This window comes from Oryctolagus cuniculus, chromosome 7 (assembly GCF_964237555.1).
Source record: "Oryctolagus cuniculus chromosome 7, mOryCun1.1, whole genome shotgun sequence".
In the NCBI taxonomy this organism is placed as follows: Eukaryota; Metazoa; Chordata; class Mammalia; order Lagomorpha; family Leporidae; genus Oryctolagus; species Oryctolagus cuniculus.
Window position 1 is genome coordinate 4,792,553 of NC_091438.1, and position 24,102 is coordinate 4,816,654.

General features: G+C 43.9%; 1 protein-coding gene across 9 annotated transcripts in view; it reads left to right on the forward strand.

Moving 5' to 3' along the window:
• The window catches only part of PAPPA2 (pappalysin 2), a 611,815-nt gene that overhangs the window by 402,867 nt on the left and 184,846 nt on the right, over window positions 1-24,102 (forward strand). For all 9 annotated transcript variants that reach the window (XM_070077165.1, XM_051856950.2, XM_070077164.1 and 6 more), the window contains one exon: window positions 18,838-18,983. In XM_070077165.1, the coding sequence (XP_069933266.1) occupies window positions 18,838-18,983 (146 nt within the window). The remainder of the gene's footprint in view (window positions 1-18,837; window positions 18,984-24,102) is intronic.

Sequence of the window (24,102 nt, forward strand, 5' to 3'; positions counted from 1 at the left end):
TAATCATACCAGTACCTCTAAGAGATGATAATTTGGCTACTAAGTAATTTTTTATACTTTTTTTGTATTCTCACTTAAGACAGGCATGTAGTATTTTTATAATTTATAAAGGATTAGGTGGAAAGAATAACACAGGCAAAAAGAGAGGGGCCATAGTTCCTTGATACTGACGAGTCAGAGAGTGACAAAAGACTGCTGTCAGATGGACTGCTCCAGCAGCTAGGTAGCTACTCATTTGGGAAGGTGGAATTGTGGAGAAGACGGAGGACCGCTTCTACCCAGCATTTGGGCAGCAGACACTGAGGGCCTGTGGTGGCGCTGCCGGAGTGAAAGCCATGGAGCTGGGAGCAGTAGTAGAATAGGTAAGAGCCAGCGACGCCGTGTGTATGAGGAGTGGGGGCACAGCTGCAGGTCGCGGGATGGCTACTGCTGCTAGATCCCTACTTAGGGAGACACGTGCAAGCAGCTGTAGGGCAGGTGCTTGTCACAGCGGCTAGCCTGCTGCTCGGGACACCGGCACCCACTTGGGAGCAACTGAGTTGGAGTTCCATCTCTGCTCCCACTCCCAGCCCTCTGCTAATGTGCACCTTAGAAGGCAGACATGATGCTTCCAGTAGTTGGATCCCTGCTTCCCACGTGGGAGACCTGGATTCCGTTCCAGAATTTCTGCTTCAGCCTATGCCAGGCACAGCTGTTGTGGGCAATTGAGGCAGCAATCAGTGGGTGGGGTTTCTGTTTCTCTGTATACCTATCAAATATATACACACTTATATCGTTGTTTAAAGAAGAAAATGTAGCTTTGAAGGCTTCTCCCACCGAGGGACTCTGCAGTTTTATATGGAAGCATTTATCCTATTCATCTCTAATTTTACACAACCATGACTGTGACATTTCCTCCTTTTTTTTTTTTTTTTGGGAGAGAGAAATGATCCTTTGAATTAAGAAAATTGTTCATCTGTTGGTCTGAAAGTGCATTGTTTTTGTTGGGTGTTGATTTTTTGCTATATGAGCGTATAAACTGTATTAGACCTCACTGAATCGAAAGCAATGACTAAGTATCTGTTGACTCTACCTTTCCTGTAAGTAGGCTCTACGCTAAGTGTTTTATATGATTCTGTTTTTTTCCTCACATCAACTGTGAGAGTTAACTCTTACTTTATGAGAAGATGATGAGAAAACAGAGGCTCATTGAGACTAAAAAATATGTCTAGGCCAAAAAATTAGCAAATGGCAGGACTAGATGGTAAATCCAAATGTGTCTGAATTCAGACCCACGCTCTAGGAACACACCTTGGTATGGAGCAAGAGTTGACAAATCTTCTCTATAAATGTCCAGACAGTAAATATGTTCAGCTTTGTGGATTTGCAGGCTATGAATGACATTGGATCTCTGCTGCATTTTCTTTTTCTTTCTCTGCTTTTTTTCTCATGCCTCAAACTGTAAAACCATCCTTAGTTCCTAGGCCCTACAAAGCCGATCACATGCTGGATTTGACTGCAGTCCGTAGCGTGCAGACTGCTGCTCTAAACTCACACACATGTACACACACACAGAGATCTTTTGGAGGATATTTCTGGTGAAGTGATTGGTGGGGAGTGCTGAGGTGGATGGAGAAAAATGGAGAAATTTTGCTTAGCTCCAGGCTTCCTGGGAAAAGGGAAATCCAGCTGGAATAGAATCTCCATGGTAAACAGCAAGACCACAAGAGTGTGCGTCATCACTAGGCCATAGTCTGGATCTGACCACTCAGCCAACAAATGATCCTCAGATGGCTTCAAAACATTACTGTGCGGGTGGGAGAGGGACCGAGAGAGGGGGAGGGAATGTGCTCTCTAGATAGAATGCTGGCCCTAGCCTTCGGAACAAGGAAGGAAGGCAGTGTCTGCAAGGGTGTGCCTTCCCGGGCACTAGCTCTCAGGAAAGGAGGGTATGAGGGACAAAGTGGGAGGTGGCAGTGGAAAGGGGAGGGTATGGTGGGCGCCTCTATGTTCACTGATGTAATTCTCTTTCATTTGCTACCACAACAAGCTGAAAATTTTCAGCTGGTCTGGCATGATTTTAGAAGAGGATCAAAGTTTACAAATGACAATACGAAAGACAGAAACTTTCTCCCCTGAAAAGCTTAACGCCTTCACCAGGATCCACATATGTTAACTGTCTCTGTGGGCGCTTTGGGCTTCTGATCATTTAGCAGGGCGGGGAGTAGAATTAGGAGCTATCAGTCCCCTAAAGCATGATGATAAGTGAATGGTGGCTGCAGGTTCAAGCTACTTCTGTGAAATTTGTGAGCACTTATTAGAAGGGTCCACGTATGTTTGTGGATTGAAATCCACCTGTGTTTTATTTCCTTATAGCCAATAGAACTTGTCCTGGGGTCTGTGAATGATAGGATTTTTTTAAAAAAAGATTTATGTATTCATTTAAAAGACAGTGTTACAGAGAGAAAGACACACCCAGAGAAGAAGAGAGGGAGGGAGGGAGGGAGGGAGGGAGGGAGAGAGAGAGAGAGATCTTCCATCTGCTGGTTCACAACCCAAGTGGCTGCAATGGCTGGAACTAGGCCACACTGAACCCAGGAACGCAGAACTCCATCCAGGTCTCCCATGTGGGTGCAGAGGCCCAAGTACTTGAGCCACCGCCCACTGCTTTCCCAGGCACATTAGCAGAGAAATGGATTGGAAGTGGAGCAGCAGGGACTCAAATTGGTATACATAGAGGATGCTGGCAATGCAGGTGGTGGCCTATCCCATTGTGCTACAACACCATTCCCAATAGTATATTTTTAACTGCTTATATTTTGTCATCTAATTGTCTTCCATACTCTGTTTCATAAAAAGGAGTAAAATATGGCTTGGAAAATTCAGATTTTCTGCATTTATCATCTTTTTTACACCACGGTAGGGTTTTATTTAAATTTCCCCCAGAAATTCAATATTGAGAAATAGTTACTTTATCATTGGAGGTATTAGTATATTATGATTAAAGAAAGAAACAGAGTCAGAAGAATCAAGGTTCAAGTTTCATCCTCCTGTTAATCACCTGCATAATGTAACAGGTCTAAGGGTGCGGGTGCTAAGAGAATTCTCCAGAGTGGTCCAGCAGTGATGGGTTAGTAGTGGAACTCACAGCACTGGGGAGGAGGACACCTGCTTGCGTAGGGCACCAGTGGGATCCAGCACATTCCTGAGGTAGCCACCTCCTGCTGGGTTCTGCTTCTCACTCCCTCAGTTATCTGCTCCCTTTTGTCACTCTTCCTTCTCCCCTTCTTTCCGGCTTCTTCCTATTCAGTCAATCTAGTGTCCCTTAAGTCTCTGACCTCAAAGACCTTCCCATCCTCTCCCCATGCTGACGCCCCTCGCCCTCTTCCCTTTCTCTGGGATTCTCCTCTTTACTCTGTCCTGCCATCTGCTTCCAGTCTCTCCTGTTCTTCTGAGGTTGCTTTTGTCAACGTGAGCAGCCTTTTCCTTGCTTCTTCTTCTGATGGACACTTTTCTGTTCTTTTACTTCACTTGGCAGGAACATCTGGAATGATCTTCGCCTGGCTTTGGAGATGCCGACTCTGCTGGATTCAGTCCTGCCTCTTGTTGCTCTTCTCTGGCCTCTTTGCCAGTTTCTTTCCCTCTGCCTATTCCCTAAAATCTTAGGCTTTGTCCTGTGCCTTCCCTTTGCTTGTCTTTGGCCAGACCTAGGTCATTGAGACCCTCAGAAAAGATCTGCCTCTTCACTGTTCCATGATATGTAAACACTTACTTTAAAAACAGAGCAAAACTAATATTGTCTGCTTCTAGATTTTCAGGTTGCATAATGTTGAATGTTGGATATGTTTTTGAAAATGAGCTCTGTCTTTCTGTTTGCTGCTTTCCTAAGCATGTGTTTGCTAAATGAACGTACCAGGAAGTCGGCAAGACAGCACTTCACTTTTTTTTTTTTAAATTTATTTGACAGGTAGAGTTATAGACAGTGAGAGAGAGAGAGACAGAGAAAGGTCTTCCCTTTGTTGGTTCACTCCACAAATGGCTGCTACAGCCGGCACTGCACCAATCTGAAACCAGGAGCCAGGTGCTTCTTCCTGGTCTCCCATGCGGGTGCAGGGACCCAAGCACTTGGGCCATCCTCCACTGCACTCCTGGGCCACAGCAGAGAGCTGGACTGGAAGAGGAGCGACCAGAACTAGAACCCAGCGCCCATATGGGATGCCGGCGCTGCAGGTGGAGGATTAACCAAGTGAGCCACGGCACCGTTCCCCAACAGTACTTCATTTGTCTGTAGCTTTTTTCTTTGTACATGCTGACATTTTCTAAATCTACATACTGCTCAGATCTACAGAACTATATATATATATATGTGTGTGTGTGTGTGTGTGTAACTATTAAGCATCTTTAATTACCATCAGCTTGAAACTGTCACACCAATCTTACCCTTCTTCTGTTTCCCACCTCCTAGGGGACTGATCTACCCTATTATGCAGGTCTAAAACTCAGGAACCATTTTGGACTCCTTCTCTTCTTCACTCCACCTCATCCAACTCACCATCAATTTCTCTTGATTCTATCTACAGATATTTCTCCAGTTCTGCCACAGGCTTTTCACATACTTCTCCGCCCCCTGTCTCGCACTCCTCCAATCCATGTGCCACACTTTGTCAAGACTACTCTTTCAAAGACGTGAATTAATCATGTCACTTCTATGCTTTAAAGAACTCCGGATCCGGCCACTCTCCATCTCATCAGCATCAGTCTTCCTACTCTCCACCAGTTCCCGTGATCTACTTCCCTGGCTTTCCCAGACTCCTGGAACTTGCTTCCAATGGCTACCTCTTCATCTTTTCTCTCCACCTCTCTTGGGTCACCCCCCTGTGGCTGCTAGGTCTTGATGTGGCTGTGAATTCTCAGAAGACATCTGTAACACACCGAATCCCTGTCACGTGCTCTTGTCTATGAGTTCTCATGGCATCTTTTCCTTTTCCTCCCAACCAGAGCACCTGCTGAGCACTGCTCCTGGTCACCTCCGCTATTGGACCACACCCTCTGTAAGGGTAGGAATGCTGATGCTGTCCAGGATTGTTCAGCAATTTCCTGGATGTTCTAAACAGGGACTGAGACTTTGTAGCTGCTCAGCAAATGCTTTCTGAATTAGTGGAATGAAAGTGTAAAGATTTTTAATCACCGAAGTTCTTATGTAATCCATTGGTTTTCCCGCATTTAAGAATTCCCTTCATTAAGAATGAAGCTCAATTTGGTGCATGTCTATTGTCAAAAATAATTGACTTAGGGAAGGGGTGTGTGTGTGTAAGAGACATATTACAGAAAGAATACTTTGCCAGCAAACAGGAGTTGAAGAAAATCTTTTAAAGTGTTCTAAAATAATGGGGAAAGAGCTTTAGGAGTAGAGAAAACAAAGACGAGAATGACTAAAATACCAAGTGACTTCACGAATTTTTACCATTAGCTGAAACACATCGTATCCGCTCCAGTTACCCACAAGGGCCACTCCTCCGGGGAAAAACTTGCTATTTTTAACCCAGTGTAATGCCTGTGGAATCACATTGCCTATTCCCACTCAGGCCACAAGAGTTTATCAAGAACCCACTCTGCCTTTACTCACCGTGCAGAGTTGTTGAAGACAAGGAGGGGGATGTCGGATGTACTCTTGTCCCCTGTTGCTGCTCAGTCTTATATACTGCTTGTTGAAGTTCAGCATTTTCAGATATAATGGGACCCTGTGACTTAATGGGATTCTACAACAGAGGCAGTACTGGTAAACTTGGGAGAGGGGAAGAGTGGGGTATTGTCTGCTCTATGTTCTGTTAGTACAACTTCACTATCAATGTAGTCAACTAAGATTGAGTAAACACTTGATAGTATACCAGGTGATGTACTAAGTTCCTGTCAGGCTGAGAAAGGTGTAATACTTGGTTTTTGAAAACAATGTCCACCTAATGAAGAAAGGAATGCTCTGAGTTATATGTATACATATATATGGGTTTTTCCTAAAGTTGAACTAGGGGCTGGCATGGAACAGTGCATTAAGCCGTTGCTTGAGACTCCAGCATCTCACAGCAGAGTGCCAGTTGGAGTCTCAGCTGCTCTGCTTCTGATCCAGCTCACTGCTTAGGCTAGGAACATAGCAGATCACGGGCCAAGTCCTAAGGCCCCTGCCACCTACATGGAGACACAGATGGAGCTCTAGGCTCCTGAATTCAGCCTGGCCCAGACTGGTTGTAACGTTCATCTCGAGAGTAAACCAGTGGATGGAAGCTCTTTCTTTTTCTCTTTGTGTCTCTCCTCGGTTACTCTGTCTTTCAAATAAATAGATCTCTCTTGAAAATTAAATTAAGTTTATTTTGCTGCAGAAATTTTAAAAATCTGTGCTTAGTTTCTACAATATTAATTTTCCATAAACTTCTTATGGATTTATTTATTTTAAGATTTTATATATTTATTTTGAAAGGAGTTACAGAGAGAAAGAGACAGAGGAAGAGAGAGATCTTCTATCTGCTGGTTCACTCTCCAGATGGCCGCAATGGCCAAAGGCTGGAGCCGAGAGCTTCTTCCACATCTCCCACATGGGAATCAGGAACCCAAATACTTGGCCACCTTCCACTTCTTTCCCAGGCCACTAGCAGGGAGCTGCATCAAATATGTAGCAGCTGGGACATGAACTGGCACTCATATGGACGCAGCATCACAGGTGGTGGCTTAACCCACTGCAGCTCAACAATGGACTCTTCTTTAAACTTTTTAGGGGTCCCATACATGTGTGTATAATTTATACTTATGTTTCTGTAAAACTATGTAATATGAAAAAATACAGAATGTGCAAATCAGAAAAAAAGTGCTCCAAGTAACACAGATTTTCTCAACTCCTTCTAGAAGTCTAGATATTTGGATTGACATATGTGTAGCTTTAAATAAATAGGATTACATCACATTTACTTTTATACTGTTTGACTTTTAAAATCAGTAATGTGTTGGGGTTGTCTCAGTTTGTTAGTTTATTTTGCCATAGCAAAATACCAGAGACTGAGCAATTAATAAAGGTCAGCAATTTACTTTCTTGCAGTTTTGGTGGCCAGGAAGTTTAAGATTAAGGTGCTGGAAGATGTGGCTGCCTGACCTTCTGCGCTAAGATGGCACCTTGCTGCTTTAGCCTGCTAGGAAAGGAATACTGTGTCCTCATGTGGTAGAAGGTAGAAGGGAATTGAGCTGAGCCCTCTATGAAGCTTCTGTTACAGGGGCATTGATCCCGCTTACGTGGGAGGAGTCCTTATGCCTCAATCACCTCTTTTAAAAAAAAGATTTATTTATTTATTTGAAAGGCAGAGTTACAGATAGAAGGAAGGAGACACACACACACACACAAACACACACACACACACACACAGATCTTTCATCTGCTGATTCATTCCCCAAATGTCTACGACAATTGAGGCTGGGCCAGGTTGAAACCCTGAGCCTGGTATGCCATGCAGTCCTCCCATGTGGGTGGTAGAAGCCCAAGTACCTGGGGCACTTTCTCCTGCTTTCCCAGGTGTATTAACAAGGAGTTGGATCAGAAGTGGAGTAGCTGTGACTCAACAGGTACTCATATTAGATGTTGGCATTGCCAATAGTGGCTTAACCTTTCACAACACAACCCTGACCCTATAATCGCCTCTTAAAGCCCCTATCCAACTGCACCCTAGTGCCTGTCAACCATAGAATCACCAACCCCTTTCTCTCAAGTCCCCCTACCCCAAGACTCTGGTAACCACTATTCTACTCTCTATTTCCATAACTTCAACTATTTGAGCTTCCACATATAAATGAGAAAGTGCAGTATTTGTTTTTCTATGCCTGACTTATCTCACTTAACATAATGTCCTCCAGTTCCATCCATGTTGCTTCAAATGATGGGGTTTAATTTTTTAAAGTTTGAATAGTACTATGTCATATAAATATACATATATGCGGGTGTGTATGTATATAAACATCATTTCTTTATCCATTCATTCATCAGTCGGCACTTAGATTGATTTCATGTCTTCACTGTTGTGAACAGTGCTGCAGTAAATGTGGGAGTGCAGATAGCTCTTCAGCCTACTCGTTTTCAGAATGGGTAGATACAAATGAACTAGAAAAAAACAGAAATCAAGAAAGCAATCCCTTTATGATAACTACCAAAAAATTAAAATATTTAGGAGTAAATTTAATCATGAGGTAAAAGCATTCTAGACCTTGTGTTTTTAATTATTTTTTAAAATTTTATGTAAGATATACAAATTGCATGTATTTCCTATATATCAGATTCAGGAACATAGTGATATGTTCCACCCAACCCTCCGCCCAGCCTACACCATGTTTACGGGATTAGCCTACTCATTAGACCAAACTTCTTGAAAGCAACAGTCATATCTTAACATATTTTCATGCTAGGACCCAACATAATGACTCACAGATAATAGGGAGCCCGATTTAGAACTGAAGAAAGAACATATGCTTTGGAGTTAGGGGAATGTAAAACTTACAAGCTGTGTAGTTTTGGGTAAGATATTGCATCTATGTAAAAGAAAAAGATGTATTTGAAAGACAAAGTGACAGAGAAAGAGGGAGAAAGATCTTACATCTACTGGCTCATTTCCCAAATGTCTCTAATGGCCAGGACTAGGCCAGGCTGAAGCCAGGATCCTGGGAATCCATCAGAGTCTCCCACATGGTAGCAGGGGCCCAAGTTTTGGGACATCATTTTCTACCTTCCTGGCACATTAACAGGGAGCTGGATTGGAAGTGGAGCAGCTGGGACCGTAGCTCTAATATGGGATGCTACACCACAATGCCACCTGAGCCTTAGCTTCCAATCTAAAATAAAACAGCTGTGCTAACTTCATAAGGCTGTTTGAGATTTATATGAGCAAATGAAGCAATATGGCTTATATTTGGAACCAACTTAATTATGCTAACTGCCATTCCTCAGAGAGAATAAATGGTTGTCAGGTAAAGGAATTATTGAATTATTGAGTGTGTTTCCACTTTATTATCTATGCTGGTAGCAAGGCCAACTACTCAGGGTTCAGTTTTTCCTTCTTTTTGTCTCCTCTGTCACTACAGTGTCTTCCTGCTTTGCTTACTAGACTGAAGAATATATATTTTAAAGTTTATCACTTGCAGTTTTTTCCATGTTGATACTGGTTCCAAGGCTTATCTTTTTTTTCTCTTATTTTTTTAAACCATTTTGTGCATTTCTTCCTTCCAAAGTCTACATATGTTCTCTTAACATTTTGACTCAACACTGAATTCCTTTACAGAACATGGTTCTTTTTGAGACTTTGTATCTCCTATCTACTTTATTCAGACCAAATAAGTATAATGTGGTCGTTTTGTTTTGTTTTGTTTTTTGACAGGCAGAGTGGACAGTGAGAGAGAGAGAGAGAGACAGAGAGAAAGGTCTTCCTTTTCCGTTGGTTCACCCCCCAATGGCTGCTGCAGCTGGCGCACCATGCTGATCCGAAGCCAGGAGCCAGGTGCTTCTCTGGTCTCCCATGCGGGTGCAGGGCCCAAGCACTTGGGCCATCCTCCACTGCACTCTCGGGCCACAGCAGAGAGCTGGACTGGAGGATGAGCAACCGGGACAGAATCCGGCACCCCGACTGGGATTAGAACCCGGTGTGCTGGCGCCGCAGGCAGAAGATTAGCCTATTGAGCTGTGGCACCAGCCTATAATGTGGCTTTTAAAACTTATATTCTTCTACCTACAGGGGCCATGCTGCCCTTGGCAATCCCAGGCGGTGGGCTCCTTCCTCTTTTTTGGGGGAACCTGATTTGCTAGAGCTTGAGTTGGTGTGGTTAGTCTTGGCTATTGCATATACTGAAACATCATGATTTCTTTCATTGAAGGAACTCATTCACTCCATGAAACCAGCTAGTTCTTATTCATGAGAATGGAAATCAAGCTATCATATCTCTTTTTCATTTCCTGAAGTTTTTGAGAGTCCACAAAAGTGTTTATGAGAAGGGCCGCTACTGATATTAGCAGAATCTGCCCTCTGGCAGAGCTGTTCTCCCTGGAAGCTCTCACTCATCACGATATCTGTTCTGTGGTTCAGCTTTGGAACCTGCTTTGGGAGGTATAAGCACTACTGTTTGGACAGCTCAACCGTAGCTTTTGCCGAGAAGTTTCATCTCTATTTTATTTTCATTAAAAGGTTCCCATCCTGGAGGTACTTCAGATCTTGGACGTAAGTGTGTTCTCGGCCTTTTTGCACTGTGCCGTTGCCTCTCTTCCATTTCATTAGCTTCCTTTAAGCAATGTATGCCTTCCCTTAGATGCCATCTGTGACTAACTCTCCACAAAGTCTTTCAGACTTTGCATTCCTATCATTTTCTGAGATCTGTGGATGGCTAAGTAAACACCTAAAGCCACACACATTGCCATTCATAGCAGTGTATTGAATGTTTATATGTCACATTGCATGTTACTGTTTTTCCTCCCAATAATTATAACAAGTTCTCATTTTACAGATGAGGAAACAAAGGTTTAAGGTTGGTAGGGAGCTTGCCAGTGCCACCTGGCCAGTGAGTAAAAGAGGTGGGGCTTGAGAGCCCGTGGTCCCGAGGGTTTGATCATTTTTTCTCAAAATGCCTTTCTTATTTGTGCCTTGTATTGTGTCCTCCTGTGATATCTGGGTCTAACGAGTTTTGTGAGTATTTTTACCTTCTCCATCCAGATGAGCTATAGATAAACTGCACTGTACAGTCTCTTGAAATGGTAGCCAAGATACTGCCAAGAACTAAAATGGTGGAATGTACTCTTGTCCTCTCTCTGAGCCCAGCATTCTGGGGCCACAGGACAGGGTCTTTGGAAACAGATCCTTTCTTTTGATATCCTCTTGTGAAGCCAGATGTCCACTCCCTTTAGGCTCTTATTTTCAAGGATATTATGTTGAAGTGAAAGGAGACGTATCAGCTTTCTACTACTGTGGGAACAAGTTGCCACCATGTACTGACTCGAGACAACGTGTGTTTATTATCTTTCAGTTTTGTAGGTCAGAGTTGACATGAGTCTCACTAGGTGATGCGGGTTCCCACAGGGCTGTGCACCATCCTGGGAGCTCCAGAAGGGAAGCCGTTTCTCTGCTTTTCCAATTTCTAGAAATCGCTCACTCTCCTTGGCTGGTGGCCTCCTGCACCTGCTCCTGTTTCCATCACCACCTCTCTCTGACCACAGGCAGGAAATTGCTTTGCTTTCTTTTTTTTAAAAAAAAAGGTTTATTTATTAGAATGGCAGAGTAGAGGGAGGGGGAGAGAGAGAGAGAGAGAGAGAGAGAGAGAGAGAGAGAAAGAGAATCTTCCTTTTGCTGGTTCACTCAGTTATGCAACAGCCAACACCGGGCCAGGCTGAGGGAGCCAGGAGTTTCATCTGGGTCTCCCATGTGGTGTCAAGGGCTCAGGTACTTGGGGCCATTTTCCACTGCTGTAGCTAGGCCATTAGCTTGGAGTAAGCTGGATTGGGAGCAGAGCAGCTAGAAGTCAAACCGGCACACATATGGGTTGCTGGCATTGCAGGTGAGAGCCTTACCCACTATGCTACAACACCAACGTCAATGTCTGCTTTTAAGAACTCATGCACTTAGATTAAATTCGATAATCCAGAACAATCTCCACAATCTCAACACCTGGGTTTTCAGTCACATTTTCAAAGTCCGTTTTGCCCTGTAAGGTAAAATATTTCCAAGTCCCAGGAATTAGGACATGGACATCTTTGGGGACGTTATTCTGTCTACCATAGAAGATAGTAAGATGTTAGCCTTGAAGTCCTTGCAGTCTCCAGTTACTTGTTTTATTTCAACCTCAAGTTATTTTGACACTAAAACATTTCTAGTGAAACATTCTTTTTCACTTGTAGTAGCATTTATTCTCATGTGAATCAGCAAAAGTGAGTAATATTTTGGGTGTGTCAAGTCTTGACAGGTTCTCCATATTTTGATAGTGAAAAACAAATATATTCTTTTTTTTTTTTTTGACAGGCAGAGTGGACAGTGAGAGAGAGAGAGACAGAGAGAAAGGTCTTCCTTTTGCCGATGGTTCACCCTCCAATGGCCGCCACGGCTGGCACGCTGCGGCCAGCGCACCGCTCTGATCCGAAGGCAGGAGCCAGGTGCTTCTCCTGGTCTCCCATGTGGGTGCAGGGCCCAAGCACTTGGGCCATCCTCCATTGCACTCCCGGGCCACAGCAGAGAGCTGGCCTGGAAGAGGGGCAACCGGGACAGAATCCGTCACCCCGACCGGGACTAGAACCCGGTGTGCCGGCGCCACAGGCGGAGGATTAGCCTATTGAGCCGCGGCACTGGCCCAAATATATTCTTGTTTGAAGATGTCTAGTCAGTGATGCTGTTGGCCTATTGCGTGGCCTCCAGACAGGAGATAATAATCCTACGTGTCTCTCCTTCCCAGGGCTGGTAGCAGGTGGGTGACTCTACTAAGGAAGTGGGGTGAAGGGAGGTGCTCATGGGTGAAGGGGTTATACAGATGGCATAATTCAGAGAGAGATCTTTTGGAGGAGAAGTGGCTGTGGGTAGGACTGGTAGTTTAATATTTAAGATAATCTGGGTATCCCCCATCCATTCAGCTTGGGGCATGAATGAGATCACGCTATATGAACAATCAAGTTATATTAGCCCAATGCATAGGTATACAGTATCTCCTTTCCTTAGTGTTTCTGGGATCCTCCAGCAGGGCAGTTCATGCCCTCCAGCTTCTGCAGTTTTCTTGCTGTTTGCCATTGAACATCAACAATGGCCATTCACCTGTGCACTGACACTCAGCGTCTCCAGATGGTTCTGCACTCAATATTTCTCCGAGGAGAAACTGGCCCATCAGGAGCTGACTTTTTATTTTAAAGATTTATTATTTGAAAATTAGAGTTAAACAGAGAAAGAAGGAGAGGCAAAGAGAGAGAGAGAGAGAAAGAGAGAGAGAGAGAGAGAGGTCTTCCATCCGCTAGTTCATCCCCCAATTGGCCACAAGCTGGATTGGAAGTGGAGCAGCCAGGACTCAAACCGGCACCCACGTGGGCTGCCGGCACTGCAGGCAATGGCTTTACCCACTATGCCACAGCGCCAGTCCCAAAAGCTGACATTAATGTAACTCAAGACTGCAAAGCTTTCAAGTTCCATCAGGGGGTTGATGTCTCTCAATTCTTGCCAGAAATGAGTGTAGTGGCCCTTATCCTCAGTTGGCTCTATGTTTATTGTTGATTCTTAAAGCATAATTGCTTGTGTGTCCTGGGTTCACAAATAGTCTTATGAAGAATTCTCTTAGCTGCTTCTTAAGGAGCTTAAAATCCAGTCTGTAAAATCAGGTAGGGCTCAAAATACCATCATGTTTCTTCCCTTGCCCTTTCCATGAACACAGGCACAGCAGTCTTCTGAATTTAACCAGATACAACCCTTCATGCACACCTGCTCATGGCAAAAGATGACCACAGATTTGTCACCTGAACCACGATTTCAGGTGCAATGCAATTCTCTGTGTCTGAATTATCTTGTGCTAATGTAGAACCACCCACTACATTGGCATGTTGACTTCAGCTTGTATTTTGGTAAGCCAAGGAGAGGTCTCCAATTTCAGAGGGAAACAAGAATCCATGGTTGGGGAAACGTGGGACTAGATACATATATAAATATTTGGGGGCTGTGGAAATAGTAAAGATATTTCAAAGTTTAAGAATAGGGGAGTTCCCACTGGTGAAAGTGGAGTATGATACTAGAGTGAGCCCATGGGAAATGTGTTGCAGGGATTAGAAGAGGGGAGAGGACAGTCCGTGTCAAACTCAGTAGGAGAAACGGGAAAGAACATGCAGTGACAGCAAAGGAAACAGAGCTTTAAGAAAGACAAAGTAGCTGATGTCATAAAAATGCAACAAAAGTTTCCAAGAAAGGGGTGACAACATTTAAAAAAAAATTGTGGGAAGGCAAAATTAAGAGGCCATTGACAACTTTAATGAAAGAAAGTTTGATAAAGTGGTGCAGTTGAAAACCATGTTATAATAGGATTAGGGGATACATGGAAAAAATAAGTGAATGGGAGAGGAGAAAATTATTCTTTTAAGAAGTTTGGATTGGAAAGAATGAAGGAAAAAGTGAGGCTGTTAGTTGTGATTTGCTGAGAAAGCCTCCTCCTATGGGACCAGAGGAAATATAAGTAAAAAAAAATAGGGGAGAAAATAAATAAGTTAAAGTGCATGTCTGTGGGCATGTAGGAGGGAGGGGTGATAGAGTTTATGATGAATTGCCTCAATTTTATAATCAAAGAAGGATCCATGATCATCTACCAAGACTCAAGGGAACATGATATTGAGCTGAGGAGGAAGGAAAAGAATACTGAACATTCCACATCGTCCCTGGAGAGGACGTGGCCATCCTTACACATGTAAAAGTCTAGACAAGCGGAACTGGAGATCAGAAATGAAGAGTAATGACCCCGAGTAAGGGCTGCAATGACTACAGGTGGCCAGAGGGGAGTGACTGTAGGTGCCCGAGGAAGGAGTCAGGAACGCTGTGGTTTTAGTGAGGTTTCACATAAACGTTGAAATTTCCTAGCAGGAGCTGTGTAAAGGAGGAGACTGCAGCCCTGTGCTGAAGCCCTTGGTGTGTATGGAGGAACCAGGACAGGGCAATAAAAGGAAGTGGAAAGCGCATGGTGATGAGACCGAGGGTCATGTGCCTACAAGAAGGAGGAATTTGACAGGAACTGCTAGTTGGTGCTTCTGGGGGCCTACAAGCTCTAAGGTGTGGGCACAGTGTGAGGGCCAGGGGAGCACATCAAAGGGGATGTTCATTAGGAGGAGGAAGCACAGAGTAGCAGGGAATGGGGGGGGGGGCAGAGAGAGCCTTCTGGGTGCAGAACCAGGACTAACAGTAATAGCAAGAAGGTTTAGCTATAAGCAAACCTATTCCTGCAGTTTGGGCACAAGTTCCTTCTGTGAGAGTACTCAGCCTTGGAGCACAGTCAGGGTCCTCCTTTGGGGGGCCGTGCTCTGACTTTGGCAGGTGTGTCAGGGGTTGCACACACAGGCTGCACATTGATCATGCATCTGCTGCTGTTCAACATGCCAGTTTCTTAGACCAGTTCAGCTTCCTTCAGACATCTTAGTCTTTCCCTTAGAGGCAAAGAAACAGAGGTAGACAGAATGAGCTCCTCTCTGCTTGTTCTCTCCTCAAGTGCTTATAATTTCCAGAGCTGGGCTGGACTAGAGTCAGGAACTTGGAATTCAGTGCATGGATGGATGGCAGGGAGCCAACTATTTGCATCTTCCACACTGCCTCCCAGTGTTTGCATTAGCAGGAAGCTGGAGTCAGGAGCCAGAGTAAGGAATTGAACCCAGGTACTCTCCTAAGGAACGTAGGTATCTTAATGGATGTTTCAACTGCTAAACAGTTGCCCCTGGCTCCTCTCTTGAATTACTTCTATCAGTCTCTGAAGGAGTTAGTGAACTGACTAATATAGTCAAGCATAGTTATTTTTTCTGCTCTTTTACTTAGAAACTCAACACAAGTTGGTGCTTGTATGTGCACTTAGGGGATGCGTTGTGGCTGGGGTTAGCAGTCAGGCCAGCATGGCCGGAATCAGAGTGGATGCACTGAATCTAGTAGACCAAGAAACATGATGTACTGGAGATCAGGCAGCAGCTGACCTCAATCCAGCAGGCCACCCCTGTGGAGTTGTAAGCTGGTGTGCCTCCTTACAGGGCCACGTCAAAAACACAGAGCAATGGACAGAACAACTTGATAGGTCAGCTTCAAAGAGAGCTTGTTTCTGGGACACTTTTTATCTTCTTATATAAATCAAGATGTACCTTTGGTTCATCAGAATTCTTCAGAGAAGCGTAGGACGAGTATCTCTCTCTAGAGTGCGAAGAATGTAAGTTAGAGACTGGAAGAAATTATGCAGAGTCATGCAGCTCATCGCCTTTAATTGCACGTTCATGGTCAGTTCATCACCCATATGCATTTTACTGCACTTACATATGCCATTTCACCCCCTACCTTGAAGATTAAGCTTGTTCGAATGGCAGTTTATCTCTTGATCAATCATTTCTGAAGCAAGATGAATTTAAGAACAACATCAAATCTGCCCACTCTACATCTGAGCCTGGTCACAGTAGTGGAGAAGCTAAGACATTTATCTTCACTAGCTCTGATTAGACCCGTGTCCCTGTGTTACAATAGGCAGGGCTTTCTGCTTGTAAAGCAGACACTCTAATCTCTATTCTCTTACTCTCTTGGTTTGGAGAACAACCTGGGCACCATTATTTGTTTTCAGCAAAATAAGACTTCCCTCAGTCAATTCAAATACTGACTGTTTCCAGATTTTTACAATGCATTCTCTTACACTTGCCGACTGCTATGTATATTTCTGTGGAGGTCAGGAGTCGGAGTGACCACGCCCATTTTGCTACCATCATGGCGTAAACACTCCCATCTGGAAGGGTTCTATGTGACTGGGGAGAGAATTGGGCAAGGAAGAATAGGGAGATGAGTAGAACCAGCCAGTGAGGCTGGTGGTAGAGGAGGAGGCCTCTCAGAGGGCACTCAAGGGAAATGAGCAGAACTGCTGGGTTGAGAGAGGACAGACAGAGAAGCCAGTAACATAGAGATAGCCCAAATAAGCCATGCCAAGAACAGGGCATTGGGGAAAAGGGAGGGAGGAGGACAGAGAAAACTGTCAAGTTACTGGCTTCCAAATTTTAATCGGAGCCCTGGAATAGGAACAGAGAACGTGTGCGACTTTTCTTCACTGATACCTTGGGTTATGTGTAGGCTTAGTCTCTAATTCTCTTTTTTTTCCCATTCCTTCCCTCTCCTCTCCCCCCACTTCCCTTCCCCCCCTCCTCTACTCTTTCGTCCTCTCTCTTCTGACATACTGAAACATCTCCATCTTGATGTCATCATCTCCCCAAATCATCCAGAAAGGAAATCGTAATTACTTTTAATGAAGGAGAAATGGAAAGGGAACGTGACCATTGTCCAGGGAAAACTAGATGACAGCCCCAAAACATTGTGTCTCCAGGAAAGCAGCAGAAGGAATATCCCCTGAACACATATGACGTCACCTCACGGAGCTTGGGTGATTTCTTGCAGCTGAGAGCTATTTTTCCAAGATATTATAAGTCAATAAAAAAATAGCATTTTACAAGCACTTTTTCTCCCAGGAATCTTTTGTTCTAAAGTGAGGTTTTTTTTTTTTTTTAATTTTATCCCCCTTTTTGGTTCTGTTCCAAAGAACACAAAAGCAATCTTCTTTGGGATCTGTCTTTCTTGGGGGCTCCTTGCCAGCCCACCCTACATGTAGATTAAATAGATGGCATCAACAGCTTGGTTGGGAGGCGGAGCAAGTCCGAGAAGAAGGGTCATGCTGTCCTAACACGAGTGTCTGTGTTGGGGGATTTCAGTGTCTGCAGCTTGTCTGCTAGCAGTAGTAACAGCAACGCAAAGTCTGTGAGAGAAATTCCACCCTGTGTCCAGGGGCTGTCTGCCCAGCTGCAGCTGCGGTAGGAGTGCTTCTCTCTCTGGAATGGCAGACCACGGTCCCTGCGGAGTCTGGAGAGTCTCAGGGTCACTGAGCTCCAGTTCCGTGTTTCCACCTGAAAACCCCTCTCAATCGGGACGGGAAGGCTACGTTTGCTCGTGGTAGAGTTTGACATTTCCCGGATGCCAGAGAGCTGAGGGTCTTTGACATTGTAGGAGCTTATAAAGAGACCAAATGCTTGTTTCCTGTTTTATGGGCCGTGTGGCATGTGTTTTTAATAGACCTTTAATTCTGCCCGTGAGTGCAAACGTAATACTGCCTAGTGCTTTAAAAGCCACCAATAAAGATACGTGGTAAGAATAGAAGATAGTAATAGTAGCAGAGGTAGAAATTTTACAAGAGACCAGAATGAGAAATGTATATAGAATTACCATTCTTTGCAGTAGCTTTGTGATGTCTATTCTTACCTATAATTTAACTCACTTTTCCTGCTTTAATTTATGCCTCTGGCTGCTATTTCCTTTTTCCTTGTACAAACCAATGACTGCAGAAGCATATGCTGAAAGAGAGATTCAGCTGGACTCCCTGTCCTGTAAGGATCATGCAGAGTGATGAAAAGCACCAGACACTGAGAGCTGGAAAGCCTTCCCTGCTGTAGTCTGGGGCAATTCTCAAGGCTAAAGGATTACTAATATCATTGGGTTTATCTCGAAGAAATAATCTGGGTGTAGAGCGGTGATTTGAAAAAGACATCAAGCACTGAGTATTCATACAGACACAATATTTTAAAAGGGCAAGATAGTATTTCTCTTGGAACAAATATTACAAATATGTACCAATGTAGTTTTTTCTTTAAAAAAAAAAGGCTTTAATTTATTTTGAATGTCAGAGTTAGAGAGAAAGAGAGAGTATCTTTGATCTACTGGTTCATTCCCCAGATGGCCATAGCGCCCAGTGCTGGACCAAGCTGACACTAGGAGTCAGGAGCTTCATCTGAGTTTCCCACCTGGGTGGCAAGGCCCCAGACACTTGGGCCATCTTCTGCTGCTCTCCCCAGGCCACTAGCAGGAGCTGAATTGGAAGTTGAGCAGCCAGGACACAACACAAACTATCTCCCATAAGGGATCCTGGTGTCGTAAGTGGTGGCTTTATCCTATAAGGCGCAATGCTGGCCCCATAATACCCCTTTTATCCCCTGATCTTCATGACAGATTAATTTCTGCCTCTGCAAAAGGCAATGCTAGTGTTCTCAGAGTCTGATTTGTGCTGGTTCTGCTGTCCTGTAAGTACTGAGCTTTGGCATGACATTTTCTCTTCTTGCTTGCTCCCCAGGGCATATATGAGTGTTAAGGAGCTAAAGGAGACCTTGCAGCTCAACAGCACTCACTTCCTCAATGTCTACTTTGCCACTTCAGTTCGGGAAGACCTTGCAGGTGCTGCTACCTGGCCTTGGGACAAGGAAGCTGTCAGCTATTTGGGTAAGTGAATTGAAGACCAAATTTGTTGTTGTTGGTGGTGGTGGGGGGACCCAGGGAGATCTGAGGGGAGTTTATGAATGTGAGTTTGAGGAAAAAAGGAAGAAAGAGAAAAAATAATGGTATGTTAATGAATTAGCTGCTTTGGTCTGAGAATCGCTTTTGAGAAAAATTGTCAAAATGTTTCAAAGTAAACAAGGGGAATTAGAGCAAACAGTGGGAAATATTCAGGATGCATTTATAGTCTAGATGCTGTCATAGAGTAAGATTGATTTTAAGTGTTAGAAAACTCTGAGGGGAAAACTATTAAGAAGGTGGCTAGACCGAGACACTTGGTTTATATTAAGAAGGTGGCTAGACCGAGACACTTGGTTTACACTGATCACTCTCTCAGGAGATTGGTGAGCTTCTTGCGTGGATTGGACTCCCACAACAGGTGGGGCTTGCCTTCTCACTAAGGAAGAGCATAAACACCTCAACACTGTGTGTAACTGCTGAGTACTTGTGCAGACTAACCCCTTTTACAGTATCTTACTGTGATAAAAGGATCTTATTGGCCAATGAACAAGGGTCAAAAACTAAGTTTAATAAACATCGACAAAGAAATAATTCCTTATAATTTGCATAGGTTTTAATGAAGTCTTAGAATTCTACCAAAATTTATTTTTGAAATGAATTACCAAAATTCTAAGGGATATTTGCTGTTGGTAAAAATAATTACAAAGGACAGAAGGAATTTTAGAAATGACTGGAAGAATCAAATGTGAAGCAGGGAGAACAAACGAAGGAAGATCACATAATTCTGTTATCTGTCAAATTGCAGGTGTGATAGAGTCATTGTGAGGTGATGTCTAGAGCATACATTGAACAGACAGAGAAAATGAGCAAAACGTCCAAATAGCTAGTGTGCACTGGGGAAGGCAGAAGATGAGTAGTCGATTCGCAGTAGATGAAAACTTGCTGTTCAACTAGGAACCAAAGCATGGAATCTGTCGTGGAGACCTGGAAGGTGCATAGATATCAGACAATGGAGAAGAGAATCAAAAGTTAAACATGCGGGGATCCAAGCTAAGATCCTTGCTGCAGGCATGGTTGATTTTCATTGGCTCTGTAGCATCTGGAACAGTTCCAGGGCCCTGCCATCCTCGTGTCCTTAACTTTCTATTTATAGTTCTTAGTCCATGAGAATGAAGAAATCTGTGACCTGAGGCTGCCAAGTCCAGAGAGTTGTATATGGCCATGACTGATTGCCAGCTGTCCCCCAGTGAATCCCTAGGATTTCCAGGGATCTTATGATGAAACAATTAATATATTCAGCTTCATCTGTGATTATTTCAAATGGATCACCAGGGAAAGGTGGCTGTCGGGTGGAATGAGGCATTTATAAGTCCCTGTCAAAAGAAAGGGACTTATAAATCAAAGAACGCATTATGTAGCTGATAGTTTCAGGAAAAAAAAATACGCAAAGGACTTCCAATAAGGTTGATGGGGGGCATATATAGGTTTCAGTTACTCCTTTCCAAGGTTGACAGGTGAACTGAAGAAGTCTCTTTGCTCCCCAGGTGAAAGCTAACATGAGTCATTCTAGTCTCCATGGTAGCAACAGGTAGACAAGGAGAGCATACAAATAATCCATTTAGTAGTAAAACTAGATGGTAACGGAGTGGGGGTAATACTCTGTGAAAGTACTTCCAAACTGGTGCTCACCAAAACCACCATGGGTAACCTTTTCAGTGCACGTGGGAGGGGTCCTGACAGCAAGCTTCATCCATAAACCTTCATGAGCCCTGGGTATGGCATTGGGAACTGAATCCACTTGGCTAAAACGCTTATAAGGTGATCTTCTTGGCCATCGGGGAGATAAATCTTGGCCTTTTGATGACAGTTATTTGGCTGGAGAATACTACTGCGTATTTTCTACCTTTACTGGGGACTGGGGCCTTGGCAAGAGTCATTCCACTGTAGAAGATTAAGAATAAAACACTTAAAGCATTCACTTACTTGAAGTATCAGACAGTGACCAAGGCACCAAAAATGTGAGGGGCCCAGCCCCAAAGAGAGTAAAAATACATTGAAGCGAGCCTTGTATATAACTCATTTTTTTCTCCTTTCATGGAAATTGCCAAATTCTCCTTAAAAGGAATAGAAACAGAGCAGAAAGCAGCAGCCTAGAGCTTGCTTCAGTCTCACCATGGGGGAGACAAAAACTAGAGTTCCATCTCCCAAGGCACCCAAGGCTTGAAAGAACAAGACCTCATACAGAAGGGACATCACAAAACCACGTGTGCCTGATATTCTGCTGCTCAGAATATCTGTGAATTATTACATTGTGCATTCTCAGGTCAGTGGTACACAAAACAAGTAGGACTGGCCGGTGCTGCGGCTCGCTAGGCTAATCCTCCTCCTGTGGCACCGGCACCCCAGGTTCTAGTCCTGGTCAGGGCGCCAGATTCTGTCCCTGTTGCCCCTCTTCCAGTCCAGCTTTCTGCTGTGGCCTGGGAGTGCAGTAGAGGATGGCCCAAGTCCTTGGGCCCTGCACCCACATGGGAGACCAGGAGAAGCACCTGGCTCCTGCCTTCGGATCAGCATGGTGCGCCGGCCACAGTGGCCATTGGGAGGTGAACCAACAGAAAAGGAAGACCTTTCTCTCTGTCTCTCTCTCACACTGTCCACTCTGCCTGTCAAAAAATAAATAAATAAAAAATAAATAAAACAAGTAGGAAACACCTTCTAAAATATCTAAAAGTTAAACAACAATTTCAAAAGTCTCAAAACAAGGGAGAAGCAGAATTCAGGGACTGGCACTGTGGTTCACTGGGTTAAGCCACTGCCTGTGACTACAGCATCCTGTATCAGCGCTCCAGTTCGAATCCCAGCTGCTCTGCATCCAATCCAGCTGCCGGCTCATGTTCCAGGAAGGCAGCTGGTGATGTCCCAAATACCTGGGCCCCTGCCACCCCATAGGGAGACCTGGGTGAGTTCCTGTTTCTGGCTTCAGCCTGGCCCCGCCCTGCTGGCTGTTGTGGCCATTTGACAAGTGAACCAGGGGATTTAAGATTCTATCTCTCTCTGAGTGTGTGTGTGTGTGTGTGTGTGTGTGTCCTCCTTTCTCTCTCTTTCACTCTGCCTTTCAAATAAGTAAATAAATATTGAAAAAAGAGATTACAATTGAGTCTCTGTCAAGGAGGAGAGGCTCTGGCACAAGCTGTGTGCAAAGACAGATGGGAACAGTAGCTTACACAAAGCCTGCAATCCAGCTGGAATTTCAGGCCTTGTGTTTAGAGGCAGTTTACCTGCTTATATTCTAACTGTCTAACAAGAGAAAATTAAATATTCTCAGGAGAAAGGCAACATCATTAACTGACTGTAATGGTTTCTTAGTACTCAATAAAAGAATTAACAGCTTTCTCAAAAGACAAGTTCAAATGATGATAAATAAAACAAGTAAACAAACAATAGAAACACACCCAAATTTCATGACACTGGCTTTAAGAAAATTATGGTTAATGTCTTAAAAATAAGAATGAACTGGATAATTTCTTCAGAGAACTGGATTTTCAAATGAATCAAATGGGGCTGGCACAGTGGTGTGGTGGGTTAAGCCTCTGCCTTCAGGGCCAGCATGCCATATGGGTGCCAGTTCAAGTACTGCCTGCTCCAGTTCCAGTCCAGCTCCCTGTGAATATGCCTGGGAGGGCAGTGGAGTGTGGCCCAAGTGCATCTGTGTGGGAGACCCAGAAGAAGCTCCTGGCTCATGTCTTTGGCATGGCCTAGCTCCGGCCATTGCGGCCATTTGGAAAGTGAATGAGCAGGTGGAAGACCTTTCTCTCTCTCTCTCTCCTTCTCTCTGTCTGTAACTCTGCCTCTCAAATAAATAAATAAATTTAAAAAATAAAACGAATCAAACGGACATTTTAGAACTAAAAGAAATACTAGTGTCTGAACTGAAGAAAATAATAGATGGGTTTTTGCACAGAAGAACAAATTAAAGAACTAGAAAATTATATAAAATTTAAAGGAAGCTAAATATAGATCTTTGTAAAAATTAAGAGTGAATATAGGAGAGAGAGGAGGGAGAAGGCTGGGAGCACAGACGGGAGGGAGGGTATGGTGGGAGGAGCCACTATGTTCCTAAATTTGTATATATCAAATGCATGAAGCTTGTTTACCTTAAATAAAATTCCTAAGAAAAGATATTAAAGGCACAGAATTTAAAAAATAGATACTATAGACATAGAATTTTTTCAAAAAAAGAATTTACAGATTGAAGCTCAGAGTGAACATGTGATGGAAAAAGATAGTAAATGGCTTAAAAACACTTGACACTTGATTACAAACTTCTACTGTAAACTAGAGGTTTTTAAAGAAAAGATTTCTTTATTTAGTTGAAAGTCAGAGTTGCACAGAGAGAAAAGGAGAGGTGGGGGTGGGGAGGAGGTCTTCCATCCACTGGTTCACTCCCCAGTTGGCCACAACGGCTGGAGCTGAGCTGATCCGAAGCCAGGAGCAAGGAGATTCTTCCGGGTCTCCCACAGTGGGTGCAGGGGCCCAAAGACTTGGGCCATCTTCTACTGCTTTCCCAGGCCACAGCAGAAAGCTGGATTGGAAGAGGAGCAGCTAGGACTAGAACCAGTGCCTTTATGGGATGCCAGCTCTGCAGGCTGTGGCTTTACCTGCTACACCACAGCACCAGCCCCAGTAAACTAGAGTTTGCATTAGGGGTAAGGGGAAGTTGGGGACAGAACAATATTCAAAGAGATAAAAGACAAGAATTTTGAAAACTTAAAAAAATCAAATTAGAGATTTAAGATGTTTTATAAACCCCAACAGGAAAAACTGAAATAGAATCACACCTAGATGCATTCTTCAGCAAAGATGCTGAAAACAGAAGAAAAGAGATGTCAAAGTAGCTTAGAGAAGGATGGTCGCATTAAAAAGAGCAACAATGAAACTGACATTCTGACATGTATAAATCATAAGACAGCGGATTGGCTTTAAAATATTTATTTGTTGGGAAGGCAAAAGGATACCATAGATTGGTTCTCTCCTCAAATGCCTGCTTTAGATAGGACTGAGCCAGGACAAAGCTAGGAGCCAAGAACTCAATTCAGGTTTCCTTTGT